The sequence below is a fragment of the Triticum aestivum genome, chromosome 2B (genome assembly GCF_018294505.1).
Source record: "Triticum aestivum cultivar Chinese Spring chromosome 2B, IWGSC CS RefSeq v2.1, whole genome shotgun sequence".
NCBI classification, from domain to species: domain Eukaryota; kingdom Viridiplantae; phylum Streptophyta; class Magnoliopsida; order Poales; family Poaceae; genus Triticum; species Triticum aestivum.
Window position 1 is genome coordinate 724,480,658 of NC_057798.1, and position 16,389 is coordinate 724,497,046.

General features: G+C 47.3%; 1 protein-coding gene and 1 non-coding gene across 3 annotated transcripts; both read right to left on the reverse strand.

Moving 5' to 3' along the window:
• Positions 1-5,438: 5,438 nt before the first annotated feature.
• Positions 5,439-11,697, reverse strand: LOC123046969 (callose synthase 12). Of its 2 annotated transcripts, none has more exons than XM_044470431.1 (2): positions 6,297-11,697; positions 5,439-5,783 (listed from the first exon to the last, which is right to left on the reverse strand). In XM_044470431.1, the coding sequence occupies exon 1, from the start codon at positions 11,608-11,610 to the stop codon at positions 6,298-6,300; it is 5,313 nt and encodes a 1,770-aa protein (XP_044326366.1). In that variant the 5' UTR covers positions 11,611-11,697; the 3' UTR covers positions 5,439-5,783; position 6,297. The 2 variants fall into 2 exon arrangements, with proteins under 2 accessions (XP_044326366.1, XP_044326365.1); XM_044470430.1 differs by having other exon boundaries at positions 5,439-5,803.
• On the reverse strand, positions 8,574-8,657 carry LOC123047826 (small nucleolar RNA J33). The gene has a single exon (XR_006423177.1). It is a non-coding gene; the product is annotated as a small nucleolar RNA J33 (small nucleolar RNA).
• Positions 11,698-16,389: the final 4,692 nt, after the last annotated feature.

Below are 16,389 nucleotides of genomic sequence, written 5' to 3' on the forward strand. Positions count from 1 at the left end.
GGGGGCACCGCACACGACTGGGAGAGATCAATAGATCAACTTGTGTCTAGAGGTGTCCCCCTGCCCCCGTATATAAAGGAGTGGAGGAGGGAGGAGGGAGGAGGGCCGAACCTCCTATGGCGCGCCCTGGAGGAGTCCTACTCCCACTAGGATTGGGATTCCCCCCTTCCAAGTAGTAGGAGTAGGAGTCAAGGAAAGGGAAAAGAGAAGAGAAGGAAGGAGGCGGCGCAACCCCTCCCCCTAGTCCAATTCGGACTAGGCCTTGGGGGGGGGCGCGCAGCCTCTCCTCTCTCTTTCCCCTAAAGCCCAATAAGGCCCTTATACTCCCCGGCGAATTCCAGTAACTCTCCGGTACTCCGATAAATACCCGAATCACTCGGAACCTTTCCGATGTCCGAATATAGTCGTCCAATATATTGATCTTTACGTCTCAACCATTTTGAGACTCCTCGTCATGTCCCCGATCTCATCCGGGACTCCGAACTACCTTTGGTACATCAAAACACATAACTCATAATATAAATCATCACCAAACGTTAAGCGTGCGGACCCTACGGGTTCGAGAACTATGCAGACATGAACGAGACACATCTTCGGTCAATAACCAATAGCGGAACCTGGATGCTCATATTGGCTCCCACATATTCTACGAAGATCTTTATCGGTCAAACCGCATAACAACATACGTTGTTCCCTTTGTCATCGGTATGTACTTGCCCGAGATTCGATCGTCGGTATCTCAATACCTAGTTCAATCTCGTTACCGGCAAGTCTCTTTACTCATTATGTAATGCATCATCCCGCAACTAACTTATTAATCACATTGCTTGCAAGGCTTATAGTGATGTGCATTACCGAGAGGGCCCAGAGATACCTCTCCGACAATTGGAGTGACAAATCCTAATCTCGAAATACGCCAACTCAACAAGTACCTTCGGAGACACCTGTAGAGCACCTTTATAATCACCCAATTACGTTGTGACGTTTGGTAGCACACAAAGTGTTCGTCCGATAAACGGGAGTTGCATAATCTCATAGTCATAGGAACATGTATAAGTCATGAAGAAAGCAATAGCAATATACTAAACGATCAAATGCTAAGCTAACGGAATGGGTCAAGTCAATCACATCATTCTCCTAATGATGTGATCTCATTAATCAAATGACAACTCATGTCTATGGTTAGGAAACTTAACCATCTTTGATTAACGAGCTAGTCAAGTAGAGGCATACTAGTGACACTATGTTTGTCTATGTATTCACACATGTATTATGTTTCCAGTTAATACAATTCTAGCATAAATAATAAACATTTATCATTAAATAAGGAAATAAATAATAACTTTATTATTGCCTCTAGGGCATATTTCCTTCACCGATGAGGATTGGTGAATTGCTCCACACCGGCACGATGGGGAGCATGGCGGCATGGGCTTCATCGCTGCCGTTGACAACGCCGAGCTGTACGCGTCGTTCGTGCCTGTGACGGTGCCATGCAGGCAGAGAAGAAGCTGGGTGCGCGAAGAGAGACGAGTCGGTGGTTGTCGCCGTCGCCTCCGCATCAGCCGCCATCATAAAGGAGAAGTAGAACACAGGAGTCCACTGCCGCTTGGGTCCCATGAAGGCCACCGCCTAGGCAAGGCCGGCTTACACAATCGGTGTCTTGCCGGGTTCTCTCTTGTGAGGACCTCCGTCGATCCCACATGGGCTCAACGAAAGCGGAGCGGCCGCGCTTCCCCTCCCGCTGAAGCATCAGCCGGGGGTTTCACTCTGATGAGTGGTGGGGAAGCGAACCGTATTTTTGCGCTGAAGCATATACCTCCGGGGCTCCGCCAGTCCGTTGATCGGGCTGCGGGCCATGAGGAAGACAAAGGGATCCGCGAGCAGCGATTTAGATTAGGTATTATTATACCTCTAGAGCCGACTAGCACCACTTATTGATGTAAATATAATAAAATCCCTCATGTTTATATGAAAATCCGGCATTTTTATATGAAATTTATCATGTTTATATGAAATTATGGCCGTGTTTTCACGAATTTTGTCCGGTTGGTTCGAGTTGTTAAATGTATGCGGCTATTTTTTTTTTGAATCAAAGGAGTTTTACTCCAAATTTAAAGAGTACATGGTGGTCCTTGACGCATCCACACAGTCATGGTACACTCAGTACGACTATACTTTGCCAGACAGTCGGTACCTCTATTTGATCCCTCATTAACTTTTGTGGGATAAACTCCCTGACTTTTATCAACTTCTTAATTTCAGCCACGAGATGACCATAGGCAGGACAATCTAACCCATCCACTGTTAAACTGGACAACGCCTCACTCGAGCCAGACTAGACAATAACGGGAAAGTTAGTCTGTTGAATAGCAAGTGTCATTCCTTGCATGATTGCATGTATCTCCGTCTCCATTCCATCATTGCAATTGAGATAAATCGATAAGCAACAAAAATAACATATCTGTTGTGCCGCCCGAGAACCATCCCACTGCCGCCTCGCCAGACTCCACTGAAAAGGTTCCAACTACTGACAGAGCAACAAAATCAGGCGTTGGAGGTGGCCAAGGCCTAGACCCTGAAGAAGCTCGCGTTTGAGGCAAAGCCCAATCAACAATCGGCATTTTCCCCTTAATGATTTCCTCTGTACTCAACTTTATAGTATCTCCAACAGACTTCATATAGCTATCCAAAAAGTCCACCGTAGACTCCACAGGGGGAACCTCTTTATCATGAGCGGGATCATTCCTTAATTGCCAAATACGCCAAATGAGCATAATAACACGATCACGCTGAAGTACGTCACAGTTAAGCAGCAAATTCAACAACCACTCCTTACCGCTGTTAACAAGTAACTGGTCTTGTGGAAGCGACCAGACTCTCCTCATGGCCTCCCAAATGCTGCGTGCATGGCTGCATGCAACCAGAGCATGATAGCAATCTTCGTCTACAGTGCCACAGATGGGACACGTCCCACGCAACACCAAATGTTTGTACTGCATGCAAGTCAGTACCCAATTCACCGGTCGCCGCTCGCCAAGCCGTATGCTTCATACGCAAAGGAACAGAGGAACACCAAATAAGATTCCAAACCGAACGATTTTCTTTAGGATTAGCACTCGACACCCCACCAGCAAATAGTTCATCATGCATGGCCGTCGGCGGGTGGTACGCACTTTTCACAGAGAACCAACCATTCTTCTCCGGGTGCCAGGCAAAGAAGTCTTGACATTGTATCGGCGAAGTACGGATTTTCAGAATTTTAGGGACGTCCATTGGCCAGAAGTGGTCATTCAAGCATTGCACCATCCAAGCACCATTAACATCAAGGAAATCAGATACCCGGTTGAAGCGACAGTTCCCTTTAGGTGTGATCGGCCGGAAATTATGGCATCGAGGGATCCATGGATCCCTCCAAGTATCAATGAACCATCTCCAACCAGCCAAATAATCCCTTTTTTAATCAGCTCTCGTCCATGTTCAATCCCCTTCCACAGTGCTGAAAAGTTTCCTATAATATTGTATTCAATAGATTTCCATTCGGGTAGTACTTCGCTCGTAACAGACGGAGACACAAACTGTCCGAAGTATCAAGAAGTCGCCAAGCCTGCTTTGCGAGCAATGCTTGGTTAAAAGCACACATGTCACGGAAACCCATACCACCCTTAGACTTAGGTAATCTGATTGTATCCCAACTCAATCATGCCATCTTCCGCTTTTTATTCTCCACACCCCACCAGTATTGCCGCATTAATCGTGTAAGATCATCCAACATAGATACCGACAGTCGAAACACACTCACACATAGGTGGGTATGGCTTGCGCAACTGATTTAATTAACAGTTCCTTACTAGAAGAGGCCATATACTGTTCTCTCCAATCAACAAGTCTCCTATTCCGTCGGGCTTGCAATGTTTCAAATCTCCCTTTATGCACTCTTCCCTCAGGAACATGCAAACCAAGATACTTATGATCAAAAACCTCTTGAGTCACCTCCAAAATTGACTTAACTCCCGCCGCCTCTGACAGCAAACAATTATCCAAGAATAGGATGGAGCACTTCGAAGGGCTGATGAGTTGCCCTGTCGCCGAAGCATAAGTGTTCAACAAACCTTTCACCAACATTGTCTGCTGACTAGAAGCATGAAAAAATAACAAAGAATGATCCGCAAAAAGGAGGTGTGAAATAACCGGGGCTCTCCGACAAATTTTAATCCCTTCTAATCCATCCTCCTCCATTGAATTACTAAATAACCGGGGCTATGGTTGGATGGCTGCCTGCCGCATCTGTATCCACAGACTGGTCCCCCTGTTTGCAGACGGATATGCGGGAGGTTTTCTGTGGGTTGCCGTTGAAGATGCCTTGAGTGTACATAGATGAATAGTCCATGAAAAACTTCTTTAACCAAAGGATGTCAATTCGCCAAAAATAGTAAGGAAACATGAACATATTCAGTCTGTTAAGTCAATAATTAGAAGACAGGGTGTAGAATTCGTTCAAAATATTGCCGGAGGATAGATTGAAACCCTAGTAGAAAACTCAAGGGGAAAACCACAATAAGCGTAGTTGTCTTCAGCGCAATGATACGTTCTAATTTTTTTAGGGGTTTGATACGCTTGATACGTTCTAAATCAGTTATTCTTCTTTTTTTTTCTACAAAATTTCTTACAGCACGTCGTGGGCTTTCAGTCCAGCCCAGTGTCGGGCTCCCGAGCTCTTCACTTTACGGCCTGCACTACAGTTGGCTCCATTCCCTCAAAAAAAAAAGTTGGCTCCACTCCATCGCCGCGAGATGACGGCCAGCCTCCGCCGCCGCTCCTAATTGGCCGCGGCGGCGCCGTTGGACGACGACGACCTGCCCTCGGAGATCCTCCTCCGCCTCCCGCCGCAGCATTCATCCCTCCCCCTCCCGCGCCTCGCTAGCGCAATTGTGCAGTTAGAAACCGACGGCGTCACAGGGAGCGATGAATACTGGCAAGTCCTTCCCAGTTTGATTCAAACAAACCAAATCCCACTTAGCATTCTCCGAGTTATAAATTCTGCTACTATTTCAGTTACTCTGAGTAGATAATTATAAGATGCTAGTGTATTGATAATTTGTCACAAATTCTGAGATAGCAGTTTTATATGGCCAGACGTGGGGATTTCAGGAGCAGGCAACAATAGTACTAGTAGCTAATAGTAGCTATTGATAATTTTTTTGAGGATATTACTCCCTCCGTCCCATAATGTAAAACATTTCTTTAACACTAGCGTAGTGTCAAAAACCGTCTTACATTATGTGACCGAGGGAGTACATCTGAGCAGTGGATTAGTCTCTACTTCCTTCGTGACCATTGACTCTTTCGGTCCCCTCATCTCTGAATCCTGGCTCCACCCCTGACATGTTTTGCAAATGTTGCTATGAAGAATGTTCATTCACAACTGAGACTGCACGAGGAAAAATATAGTCTGGTCTCCTGTAGGAGGACATTCAGATAAAAATTGCAGTTGCAATACAATCATTTGAGTAGAAATAAATGTCTCATGGCATACATACACCATAGACTATTTGAATAGCATACATGTTTTTGTCCTCACTTATTTAGGGCATCTCCAAAACGGACCCTCAAACCGCCTGCAACGGTCTGGATTTGCTTGCCAGCCATGCATCTGTGCTTGGAGTCACAACCGTCCGGCCATGCATCTGTGCTTGGAGTCACAACCCCCAACAACATACATGCTGACGTGATGCCCCTCTCGGATCTCCTGACATTGCAAAGCACACCAAGATCACAACCACCTGATACACATACAGATAACCTGCAAAAAATTAGAATATTTTCCTTGTAAGAAGCAACATTATTACTGAAAAGCAGGCCCCACAAAAACTAGATGGTGCAGAAGTCACAGCTAATCATAATCAAGTCAACACACATGATACTAGTTTCAGTCAGTATGATGTGCAGCATTTCATATTGGTTTGCCGGCATACTTTCACGAAGTCACTTAACGATCTTGTTAATCCATTTAAGCCCAATATCCGTTGCAGGTTAGAGCACATAGTCCCAAAAAATAGACCTCTTAAGAAATAAGGGGGCGCGGGTATTCATTTCAAGCAATTCAGATATAAATTACATCTAACATGTCCAGATTCAGACCTAGCACTACATGCAATGCTTATAAACATTTTGATAAATAACAGAGAGGATGTAAGCACATACCCCTCCGTTCCAAATTACTCGTCGTGGTTTTAGTTCAAATTTGAACTAAAACCACGACGAGTAATTTGGAACGGAGGGAGTATATATCATACCCTAAGCTCGATGCGTTTTTCTGCGAGTAATCATTTGGGAAATATGAAGTCCCTTGCTGAAAGCTTCATTAAACAGGATCCTCGTCTGCAATTCCCGGAGTCCAGGCAACCATGACAGCACAACTATGGGTGCCATAACGATTAATCCCAATGTTATGTCATAAAAACGTGCCACAACAACCACAGTTTTCCAAACAGTGTCAGACTTCTTCAGGTACTGCCTGAACACCAGAGCAATGGATATGATTCCCCAGCCAGTTGGTAGAAAAGCCAAGAGACTAGTAAAAGTGTCAATGAACTGGAACTTTGTGAGTGTAAGCAGCACAATGATAGCAGCCAAAGAGGCACAAACAATAACAGACTGGACAAGCCGGTAGCGAATGTGCTTCTTTGCTGAATATTTGTCTCTGAAATAGGTAACCGTGACAAGAGCCAGAAAAGGCAACGGTATGCATGCCCAGGATAGAACATAGACAAGGATGCTTCTACTCCCACCGGCCATGTGAAGCCGATACACAATTGCATACTGGAAGAAGAAATACCGGAGGTCCAGTATGATCTCAATGATGCTCCCCCACAGACCAGTGGTCCGAAGATGGTCGGTTTCCTCTTCCCACCACTTCTCCCAGCTCTGATCAGACTTGACCGAAATTCCGCCCTGGAACCAAATCCAACTGAAGAAATCCTCAAAATCATTAGAATTCTTCTGCCAGTCCAAACCTGATGGATTGAAAATGAAGGGGGCAAGAATCCAGGAGCATACTAGGAACCAACTGGAAAGTGTCAGCAGGATGTACACCAATGTATCCCCTGCGATGTTGCTATAAGATGAATAAAGACACAATATCACACCAAGCTCTATTGCTTTCGTGAAATGGCTACGGGCGTACAGCCTATAGTTCTCAGCAAATTTCTTGTGCTCCACCACGAAGCCACGGCCAGTAGGACGGTACTTTGCGCCTCCATGAAGGAGTGTCCGCCCATAATAGTGTGTCTTGGTCCCCATGCAGAAGGTGTAGAAAACAGATGCACACTGCAATTGCATTACTATGAAATCCCACACCGCAATGAGGAAACCATGCTCTAGGGAGTTCTCAATAATCATGGGCAATGCTGTGAAGAGGCCAAACTGTATGAAAAATTGCTGGTTCAGGACAGCCCACAGGGCTGCATTATCAGTAGAGCTAGTGTTGTTTGTGATGTAGTCCTCGAGCCCACTGAGTGCAAGATAAAAGCGCCCCCACACAAATGCATAGACAGTTAGCACAACCATCATGGTGTTGAGATAAAATCCAATGGTTGTATAAAAGAATGAGAGCATCCGGAAGAAATCCAATCCGTGGCCTAGTCTGTAGACATCTCTGCTTAGAGTTTGCTCCCCGTTGCCACCAGCAACCTTGGCTTCAAACATGGAAATCTGATTGAGCCCAACGTCCCTTCCTTTACCAACCTGGATATATTCATGGTGTGTAACATTGCCCCCACGGAGAGTACAGTTAAATCCAGCAAATATATCCTCACTGATGTTGATTGCTTTCGATGCTTTACTGATGCCACCTCGGCCCAAGAACCAGAGGCGGTCAAACACATCCGGGTGGCCATAATGCATTCTAACCTTGAGTAGATTAGCAAGAACGCGCTGGCTCAGAGTGACGAAACATGTTTCTTGAGCAGACATAAACCAAGCTAGAGAAGACACAGAACCGGTGAACACATGCTCCCGAACTCCAAGGATATTTGGCTTGCTATAGCGATTGAACTCTTCAAGCAGGTTTCTCATCTTAAGAGCTTCTTCAAAGTAGTTGTCTTGGTTCATGTCGATGGTCTGAACGGCATCACCCCTCGTGAAGATGAGTGCATGGTTCTGGTTCTCTGGCTTGCCTTCACCAAGCTTCATGGGTCCAGGCAGCTTAACCCGGTAGATCTCGACCTCCCGCTGAAACAGTTGGTCGTATTTCACAAGGACAGAGAAGTACTCTGTTTCACCACCGCTGGATTGCTTTTCATCGACATAAGCGACGCGCAGTGCCTCGTGCTTCTTCATTAGCTCCAATATCTCAACGGCATGGGGGTCATTTCGAGATTTCTGTTGGCCATAAAGTTGGCATGCAACCACATAAGTGTATTTCATAAGGGCAGTCCGATACTCGCTACCTTTAAACAAGGAGCTCACACCAACCCCACTACTTGCTCTGCTCAGTCTCAGTGGTGCTGCACGTGAAGAAGATGCGCTGCTTGAAGAAGCCCAACCTGGTCTTGAAGAGATCTTCCTCGATCCAGTAATCAATCGACGCTCAGATGCGGATTCAAGAAAAGTCAGCATCTTGAGAGCTTCATAGTAATACATCATCCCCCTCACGGTACGTGAGAGCGTCTGTCCCCTGTACGAGACCCACTGCCGGAGGTCTCTTAACCTTTGCTTCTCGATGTACAGCTCCTTGTTATCACACATCCCCTCCCGCTCCATCCGCTCGATAAAGAACTCCCACTCATCCGGGTAGATCTGTTGCAGATAGTATAATATCGAGATACCATCTTCATTCTCCTTATAGAGCTGGTCCTTGGTGTACAAGACCTCTTCATCATAGTATGGTGTCAAGACACTCAAGGCCATCATCTTGTCTACCTTGGTTGCTCGTGGCATGTCCATGAACAATGAGTTGCTGAAGAAGGCAATCCTTCGGCGAGCTCCAAGATTCTTTGGGACATGGATCATATGGTCCCTTGAGGTAAGGATGGTGTGAATGCGGCGCACCTGCTTATAGAAGCTGCCATTCTCCTCATGAGGCAGCACGATATTGCCTACGAAAAGAAGGTTGGTAGGCCTTGAGTTCCTCAGCTGTTCCGTGCTTCTTATCCCAGTCCTGAAGTCACGAACCACAACATCATAGAGGGTCTGAAGCGCATTGACAATCTTGCTGGTAGTGGTATCCTTGTTGGGCTCGAGAAGCAGGCTTAATAAAGCTACGAGCTCTGCATGGATATTTTGCAGCACGGACATGTTATGCTTGACTGTGAACAGCTCCTTCTCCATGGATTCGTCGAAGTCACGGAACAACCTTGTCACGATGGCATGTTCCTCGGTTCTGTTCTTGATGATCTTTAGCAGCAAGTATTTTGTGCTATCATATGCCTCAATAACAGCACAACGGCGATAATCGTTCTTGCAGATCTTGCTCCAGAGCCTGCGATCAGATCCCTGAGACTCCTTTGCCTGACCAAGTGCAAGAGACAGCTCGTTGAAGAGCAAGAAGCACGGCCAGCGGATCACACGCACATTGGGTTGCGCGGGTAGCAGCGTAAGAAGCTCAACCTCACGATCGCTCACAATGTCCTCTTCCCGGAACTTGGCGATTATCTCATTCCAGACGAGCGCAAATCTTCGCTCCTCTACCTTGTTTGACTCGAGAGAGATCCTCCTGAAGGATCGGCCTTGGAATAGGCCGTGCCGTAGCCGCAACCGATGGCAGCAATTCCGAAACTTCCTGAGAATGCTGTTGGGCCCATTCTCATGCTGCTCCTCCGGCATGATGTTGAATGACATGGCACTTGCAAAGAACTGGAACCGGAGTCGCAGCTGCTCCATGTCCCGGATCTCCCCAAGGTGCAAGAAAAGCCCCATCCAGGCGCCAGCCAGAGAAGAGAAGATGCCATACCAGATCTGTATATCCATGAGGTAGATCAAAACCACCGGGAACCACAGTAAGAGCACAGCAAATGGGTTCCTCTGGCTAAAGAACTCATGCCAAGAAGCATATGCGGCCGTACTCAGGCCGTATATCTCTTTGGTGGGTGCCACCAGTGGCCTGATCTGGAGGAAATAACTGAAGGAGAACTTGACAGCAAGCACAAGTATCCAGAAGGCTGAGTATCTCACACTGTCAAAGGTGCTCTCCCTGAGCCCACGGCCAACGTAGATGCGGCTGTGGAACCACCAGGTGAGAGCGTAACAGATTTTCCAGTTTGTCTTCTCCAATGCCTTCCGCAGACAGGGGAAAACCAAGAGCACCATGGCAAGGGCCGCAGGGAGCACGAACACTGCAGCTGCATATAGAAACCTCATAATTCGTGCGTCAGTCGCCGGCGACCAGCTCTGATCCCTGTCCCTCTGGCTCCAGATTCCCTTGTACAGGAGGGAAAATGTGAGGACCCACCCGGCTGCCACGATGGCCTTGAGCCCCATGCGCACGGCAAGGATGCGGCCGTCCCTGTCCCTGTCCCTCGAGGCACGGCGAAACTGCGTCGCAATCTCCAGCAGCGCCTGCAGGAAGCGTAGCCCAGCCCAGGTGATGAAAATGGTTAGCGCGTGCACCTGGACCCCACGGTGCGACCTCAGACTTTGCCACGGCCACGTCGCACTCGCACCGTCCCATGCCACGATCACCGCGGCCTGCAGGTAGAGCACCAGCATCACCCACAGCCTGTCGAAGCTCCGGAAGATGCTCCAGAACGAGCGGACCTCGACGAAGCCCGTCTTGCGGTCCGTGTCCGGCTGCGTGCGGAACAAGTGCTGCGACCGATCCATGGGCCAGCCTAGGCGGTCGAACACGTCGCGGCGCCAGAAGTACTCGTTGATGTCGTCGTAGTTGCGCCAGTCAGCGTGCGCCGCGGTGCCGTTGCGGCTGGACTCGACCTCGGCGCGGATGACACCGTAGATGGGCGCGACGACGCGGGCGAGGAAGGCGTTCTCGCCGTGCACGGCGGGGTTGGCAGGACGGCCCTTGTCGTCGACGTAGCCCTCCAGGATTCGATGCAGCTCCAGCGCCATGTGGTGGTAGATGTAGCAGAGGCACTCCGGCATGAAGCGGAGGTTGGCGGCCTCGCCCCATACCAGGAGGTGCAGCCCCGTGAAGAGCAGGTCGGTGCGGGGGTCCTCAGCCGCGTCGGGAACGAAGACGTTGGGCCGGCGGCCGAGGAAGCGGCACCACGAGGTGTAGTTGCGGAGGAGCTTCAGGCGCAGGGAGCGCGCGACGCGGGGCTCGAGTGCGTCCGCGGAGGAGGAGACCCGCATTTGCGCGTTGGCCAGGAGGAGCAGCAGGTGCTCCCGCTGGTTCCGCACGTTGTCCCGCTGGAAGCCGAAGAAGGCGCCGAGCCAGTCCATGAGGTCCTTGTCCGCGCCCCACCGAGAGCGAGAGTAGGGCGGCGGGCGGAGGCCACCCACCGCCGCCTGGAGCGCCGCGGCGGCAGCCCGCACCTCCGGGAAGCGGAGCGACGGGTGCTCGGCGTGGTGGTCGTCGGTGGGCAGGATGTTGTAGGGTGTGCTGCCCGCCGCCGAGGCGGCCGCCCGCACGCGCCGTCGGGTGGTGCGCGGCATCGTTACAGCTAGTTTTTGGGTTGCTTTGGGCTTAAGGATTAGATCTCGTGCACCAGTGGTGGCCTAAGTGTTGCCCGGGACGGGCAAGGAGACTTTGGTTGCTTGGGTCGCGGGATAGGAGCTATTCAAATCTACTTGTGCGACTGCGACGGCTGGCGACGTGGTGGACCAAAGTGACCAATATTATTGGAAATGACTCGGCGTCAGTCAAGTCATTGCCTAGAGTACGTTGAGGAGTGTGTGTGTGTGTGTGTGTGAGGAGAAGAGCATATAAGGATCAAAAGTTCTTGCAGACAACTGAAAAGAAAATAACCAATACTGATGCGGACTCGCACCAGCAGTCTATCGATAGGGCATCAGCAGTGTATAGAGGCAACCCAGCCTCTAAGCTGGGTTCCATATATGAGCCTCTAATCTTAGCGTCTGAAGCTGCAGTGTGTTTACAAGCCTGTTGCCTTTAACATGGAGCCCACCTTTCAATTAAAAACAATAATTTTTACTTGTTTGGATGATGAGCAGCACATGCAGCACCAGCTGACCGGTGGGTCTGGACCATTGCTTTTGAGCTTGGAGGCAGCCTCTTACGCTAGCGTCGATGCTAGTGTTTTTAGCTTAGAGGCAGCAACGTGCAGTGTATAGAGGCAGCTGCTACACGCTTGGAGGCGGGCTTAGAGGCGGAAATATCACACACTGTGGATGCTCTAAGAAGAAAAAAAAAGAAAAAAAAACTCGCATCGATCTTGATCTGATTATGACTTTGTGGACGGGAGTGAACCTATTGCCGCACACGCGGTCGTCTTTCTTCTTCCACATCGCCGAAACTACAAGGACACAACTATCTAGCTTTTTCATGTTGTTGTCGCTTTGCTAAAGACGCGATGTTTCTTAGCTTCAGATCAAATGAGCTTGATAAACAGTAAAGCTAAGATGTTTATGGCGATTTTGTCAATCTCAAAATGATATATTGACTAAGTCTTTCGGAGGTGTTCATTCATATAGATTAGTGTATGTGCGTATGTATGAGTGTGTGCGCTTATACTGTGTTAAAAAACAGTAAAAAAATTCAAAACAAATTCAAAAAATCTGATTTCTTTGGCAAACCATTGACAAATATTTTGAGTTATTGCAAAGTTTTATCATGGAATTACATTCGTTGAGTTCATGGCAAGAAAGCAAAATTGATCCTCCAAAATTGTTATTCTTGAAAGCATTTTGGAATGCTAATTTTGTTTTTTTACCACGACTTCCATCAGTGTCATTTCATGATAAAATTTTGCAAGCACTCAAAACATTTTGCCAAAGTTTGTTACCAAATGAAAACAAAATTGTTATCGATTTTTTTTATTTTACTGTTTATGCGAGCTCATTTGAGCTCGGGAGCAGAAGAGTAATTTTGTTTTGTAAATCTCTTCTAGCCTAGCTCATCAAGTGGCCTTACACATGTCTATGACAGGGACCACAAGAAGATTATAGCCTACTGGTAAGATGCACCTGCTACGCTACAGAACCACATGAAAGTAGAGCCAAAATTAATTTTGTTGCATTCTGTTATTCAAAACATTCAGTCATGACCTTCTAAAGTCAGAAAAGAAGCAATGGGTTATTCCTTTTCTTATCACATGTATTAATGGACATTTCTTCAAATGCTATTGTACACAACATTATTCTACTTTGTAAGGTAGGCCAAAACACTAATGATATGTTTACTTGTTGGATCTCACATCATCCTTTTTATCTTTGTCCTGTATTTCTAATGCGGAAGTTTAGAGTTATAGTCAGTTCAATTCAACATTTGATATCTCCCTACATGTTATTGTACCCCATTTAAAATGCTACGCCACATTGACAACATTCTTGAAAAATCCATGATGATGTCTAAATGTAGTTGAAAAAACTTGACGATGGGTTGATGTGATAATAAGTGGGGATTTGAAAACATATAAAAGTTACAGTGTGTTGCATAATATTTCACAGCATTTGCCACCCTAGGCTGCATGGGAAGGTTGATAATATATTCAAAGAGAAAAAGAAAGAGACATAGAGCACGCTAGTGCAAGGCGTCAGATGATAAGTTTCCATGGAGAGTGTTAATCGGCATTATGATGATTGCAAATATTATTAGTTTTGAAGGGGGCCCATTTGCATCTATTTAACATCTGATTTATCGAGTGTGGTAATGCTCAAGGCCTCCGTGGTGGTCCTCATGTCCTCTGTCGTCATGGCCATAACCACCGTGAATAGCATATAATACTTGTTGAGGAGCAGTGAAAGGCTATATGGCTCTAGAGGGAGCTTGAGTGTGACCTCCATGCAATGCTTGTATCGACGACAATGGTCAAGGTCAATGTGCAGGAAGCCCAACACCGGGTGCTCGTGCTCGATGCTGCCTACCCACCGCCTTTGCTCCCCAATGTTGTTGAGCCTACACACCGGTGGTCCTGCTCCTCGATGTCGTAGATCCTACATCGAGACAAAACTGCTTCCCAAGTTGTCCCTCTCAAGAATGCACTTGTCATTATTGCCTAGAATGGTGATGCTCCCTCTGCACTTTTTATTGTTATTGCCTCTGGATAAGGATAAACGGTCGGACTAGGCTTCCTCTAGCTTGGCCCAAAAGGATAATAGGCCTAGCCTAGCCAACAAAGTAGGCCTGAAGAACAACAGTTGAGTCAGTTTTGGCCCAGTTCATCTCCAATGCTCTTGTGAACCGAACCAATCTATTGTTATTAGGAAAGAGCCATCCCCATCTAAGTGGGATCCCCTATTCCGCGCATGGATCGGTAAATAAACACCAATCGCTCACCCCCGGCGCCCCTGCGCATTTCGGCCTTATCCATGTGGGGTTGGTGCTCCTGTTTTCTTCTTCTTTCATTTTTCTTTTCTTTTACTTTGAGGATTGTCCACAAATATGACATTCTAAAAAAATTGGTCGGGATTCAAAAAATGTTCTGAATATACAAAACTGCTCACAATTTGTTCATGATATTTTTAAAGAAAAATCAGGATTTTGTAAAATTTTCATGATTCAAAAAAATGTTCACACATTCCGACATGTCATGATTTTCAAAAATTGTACCAAAATTTCAAAAATAAATCCATCTATTCAAAAAAAGTTCTTTGATTCAAAAGATGTTCACGAATTCATAAAATGTTCATGCATTTCAATTTTTTTGTTAATTTAATTTTTTTTGTGAATTTCAAAAATTATTTTCAATTTTCAAAAATGTTTGTGATTCATAAAATATTCGTGAATTTGAAAATGGTTCCTGGTATCAAAAAGTGTTGCCAAATTGGAAGAAACTCATGAATTTGAAAAAGTTCATGAGTTTGAGAAAACGTTCGCGGATTTGAAAAATAAACAGAATAAAAAGGAATAAATTTCAAGAATAAGGATAAATAGTAAAGAAAAGGAAAAGGAAAAAAAGCAGAAGAGCACGATCCCGGCATTGACGAGCTCCACGGCTGCACCTAAACTGCATGGTATCTCGTTGTGTCTCCTGCACGCACGGGCGACCGCTCCTGCACCACCACCAAAGCACTTCATGCACCGGCGAACGAGCCACTCGGTCCAGCCCGGGCCAGAGTGTTGTCGGTCGGTCAGTCTCAAAATATGGGACCATTTAGCCGCCGGTCCGGTCCCTAGCCGTCTCACTCGCGGCGGGTGAGGGAGTCCTGGATTCGGGGGTCCTCAGGTGTCCGGCCTAGGAGTATGGGCCGGGTTGGATGGGCTGTACAAGATCAAGCTAAAGATTATCCTCCGTGTTCGGATAGGACTTCTCAATACGTAGACGGCAAGATTAGAGTCCGGAAGTTTCCTCCCCTGATGAACCGACCTTGTACAAACCCTACGCCCCTCCGGTGTGTATATAAACTGGAGGGGTTAGTTCGTAGAGACTATCTTCTTTACCATTATTGTAATACTCATAGGCTAGACATCTAGGGTTTAGCCATTACAATCTCGAGGTAGATTAACTCTTGTAATCTTCATACTCGTCGAATATAATCAAGCAGGAGTAGGGTTTTACCTCCCTTAAGAGGGCCCGAACCTGGGTAAACACCGTGTCCCCTGGTCCCCTGTTACCATTGATCCTTAGACGCACAACTTGGGCCCCCCTACTCGAGATCTGCCGGTTTTGACACCGACATTGTGCTTTCATTGAGAGCTCTGCCATGCTGTCTACAAAAAGCGATCTATGGCCTAGTCATCAACAATAATATCACTTCTAGAGGGTGCCTAGCTTCTGGGCAGACCCTCCAGTTCAGCGGTTTCACCAGAAGGGCTTGCGTGGGCGTCGAGCTCGCAACTCCCCCCATGGCTGCCGGACACCGTCTTCGCATCGGCCCTAAGTACTCTGAAAAGTTGGATCCGGTGGATGTTTCATCTTTAAACGAACTGCTAGACCGCATCGCCACCCTGGGGGTCTTAACGGACTACGACCGGATCGAACTCAAGCCCGACCAGAGGAAAATTAATCACCCACCGATCACCCACCTCGTAGCGGTCGCTGAGGAATTGGCCAAAGACACTTCCCTCCCTATATTGAAAACCAAGTATGTTCGGGTCTCCAAATCCCCTTAGCTGGATACTCTCCCTTCGTACGGGACCTCACGCCCACCGGACTCTGGCTCAAGTTTAGGATTGCAGGAGCCCTTGTGCCTCCCCGGACCCGAACCGGTCGCCTCAGAGACCATTCAAGCTCCGAACACAGATGTGGGACAGGATCTAAAATTTAAGCCACCCACCCACCACAATCTATATTCTCCAACCAACTCAGGTCC

What these genes read in the sequence shown, in the direction of transcription:
- LOC123046969 (XM_044470431.1), bottom strand. Translation starts at nt 11,610, where the DNA reads ATGCCGCGCACCACCCGACGGCGCGTGCGGGCGGCCGCCTCGGCGGCG.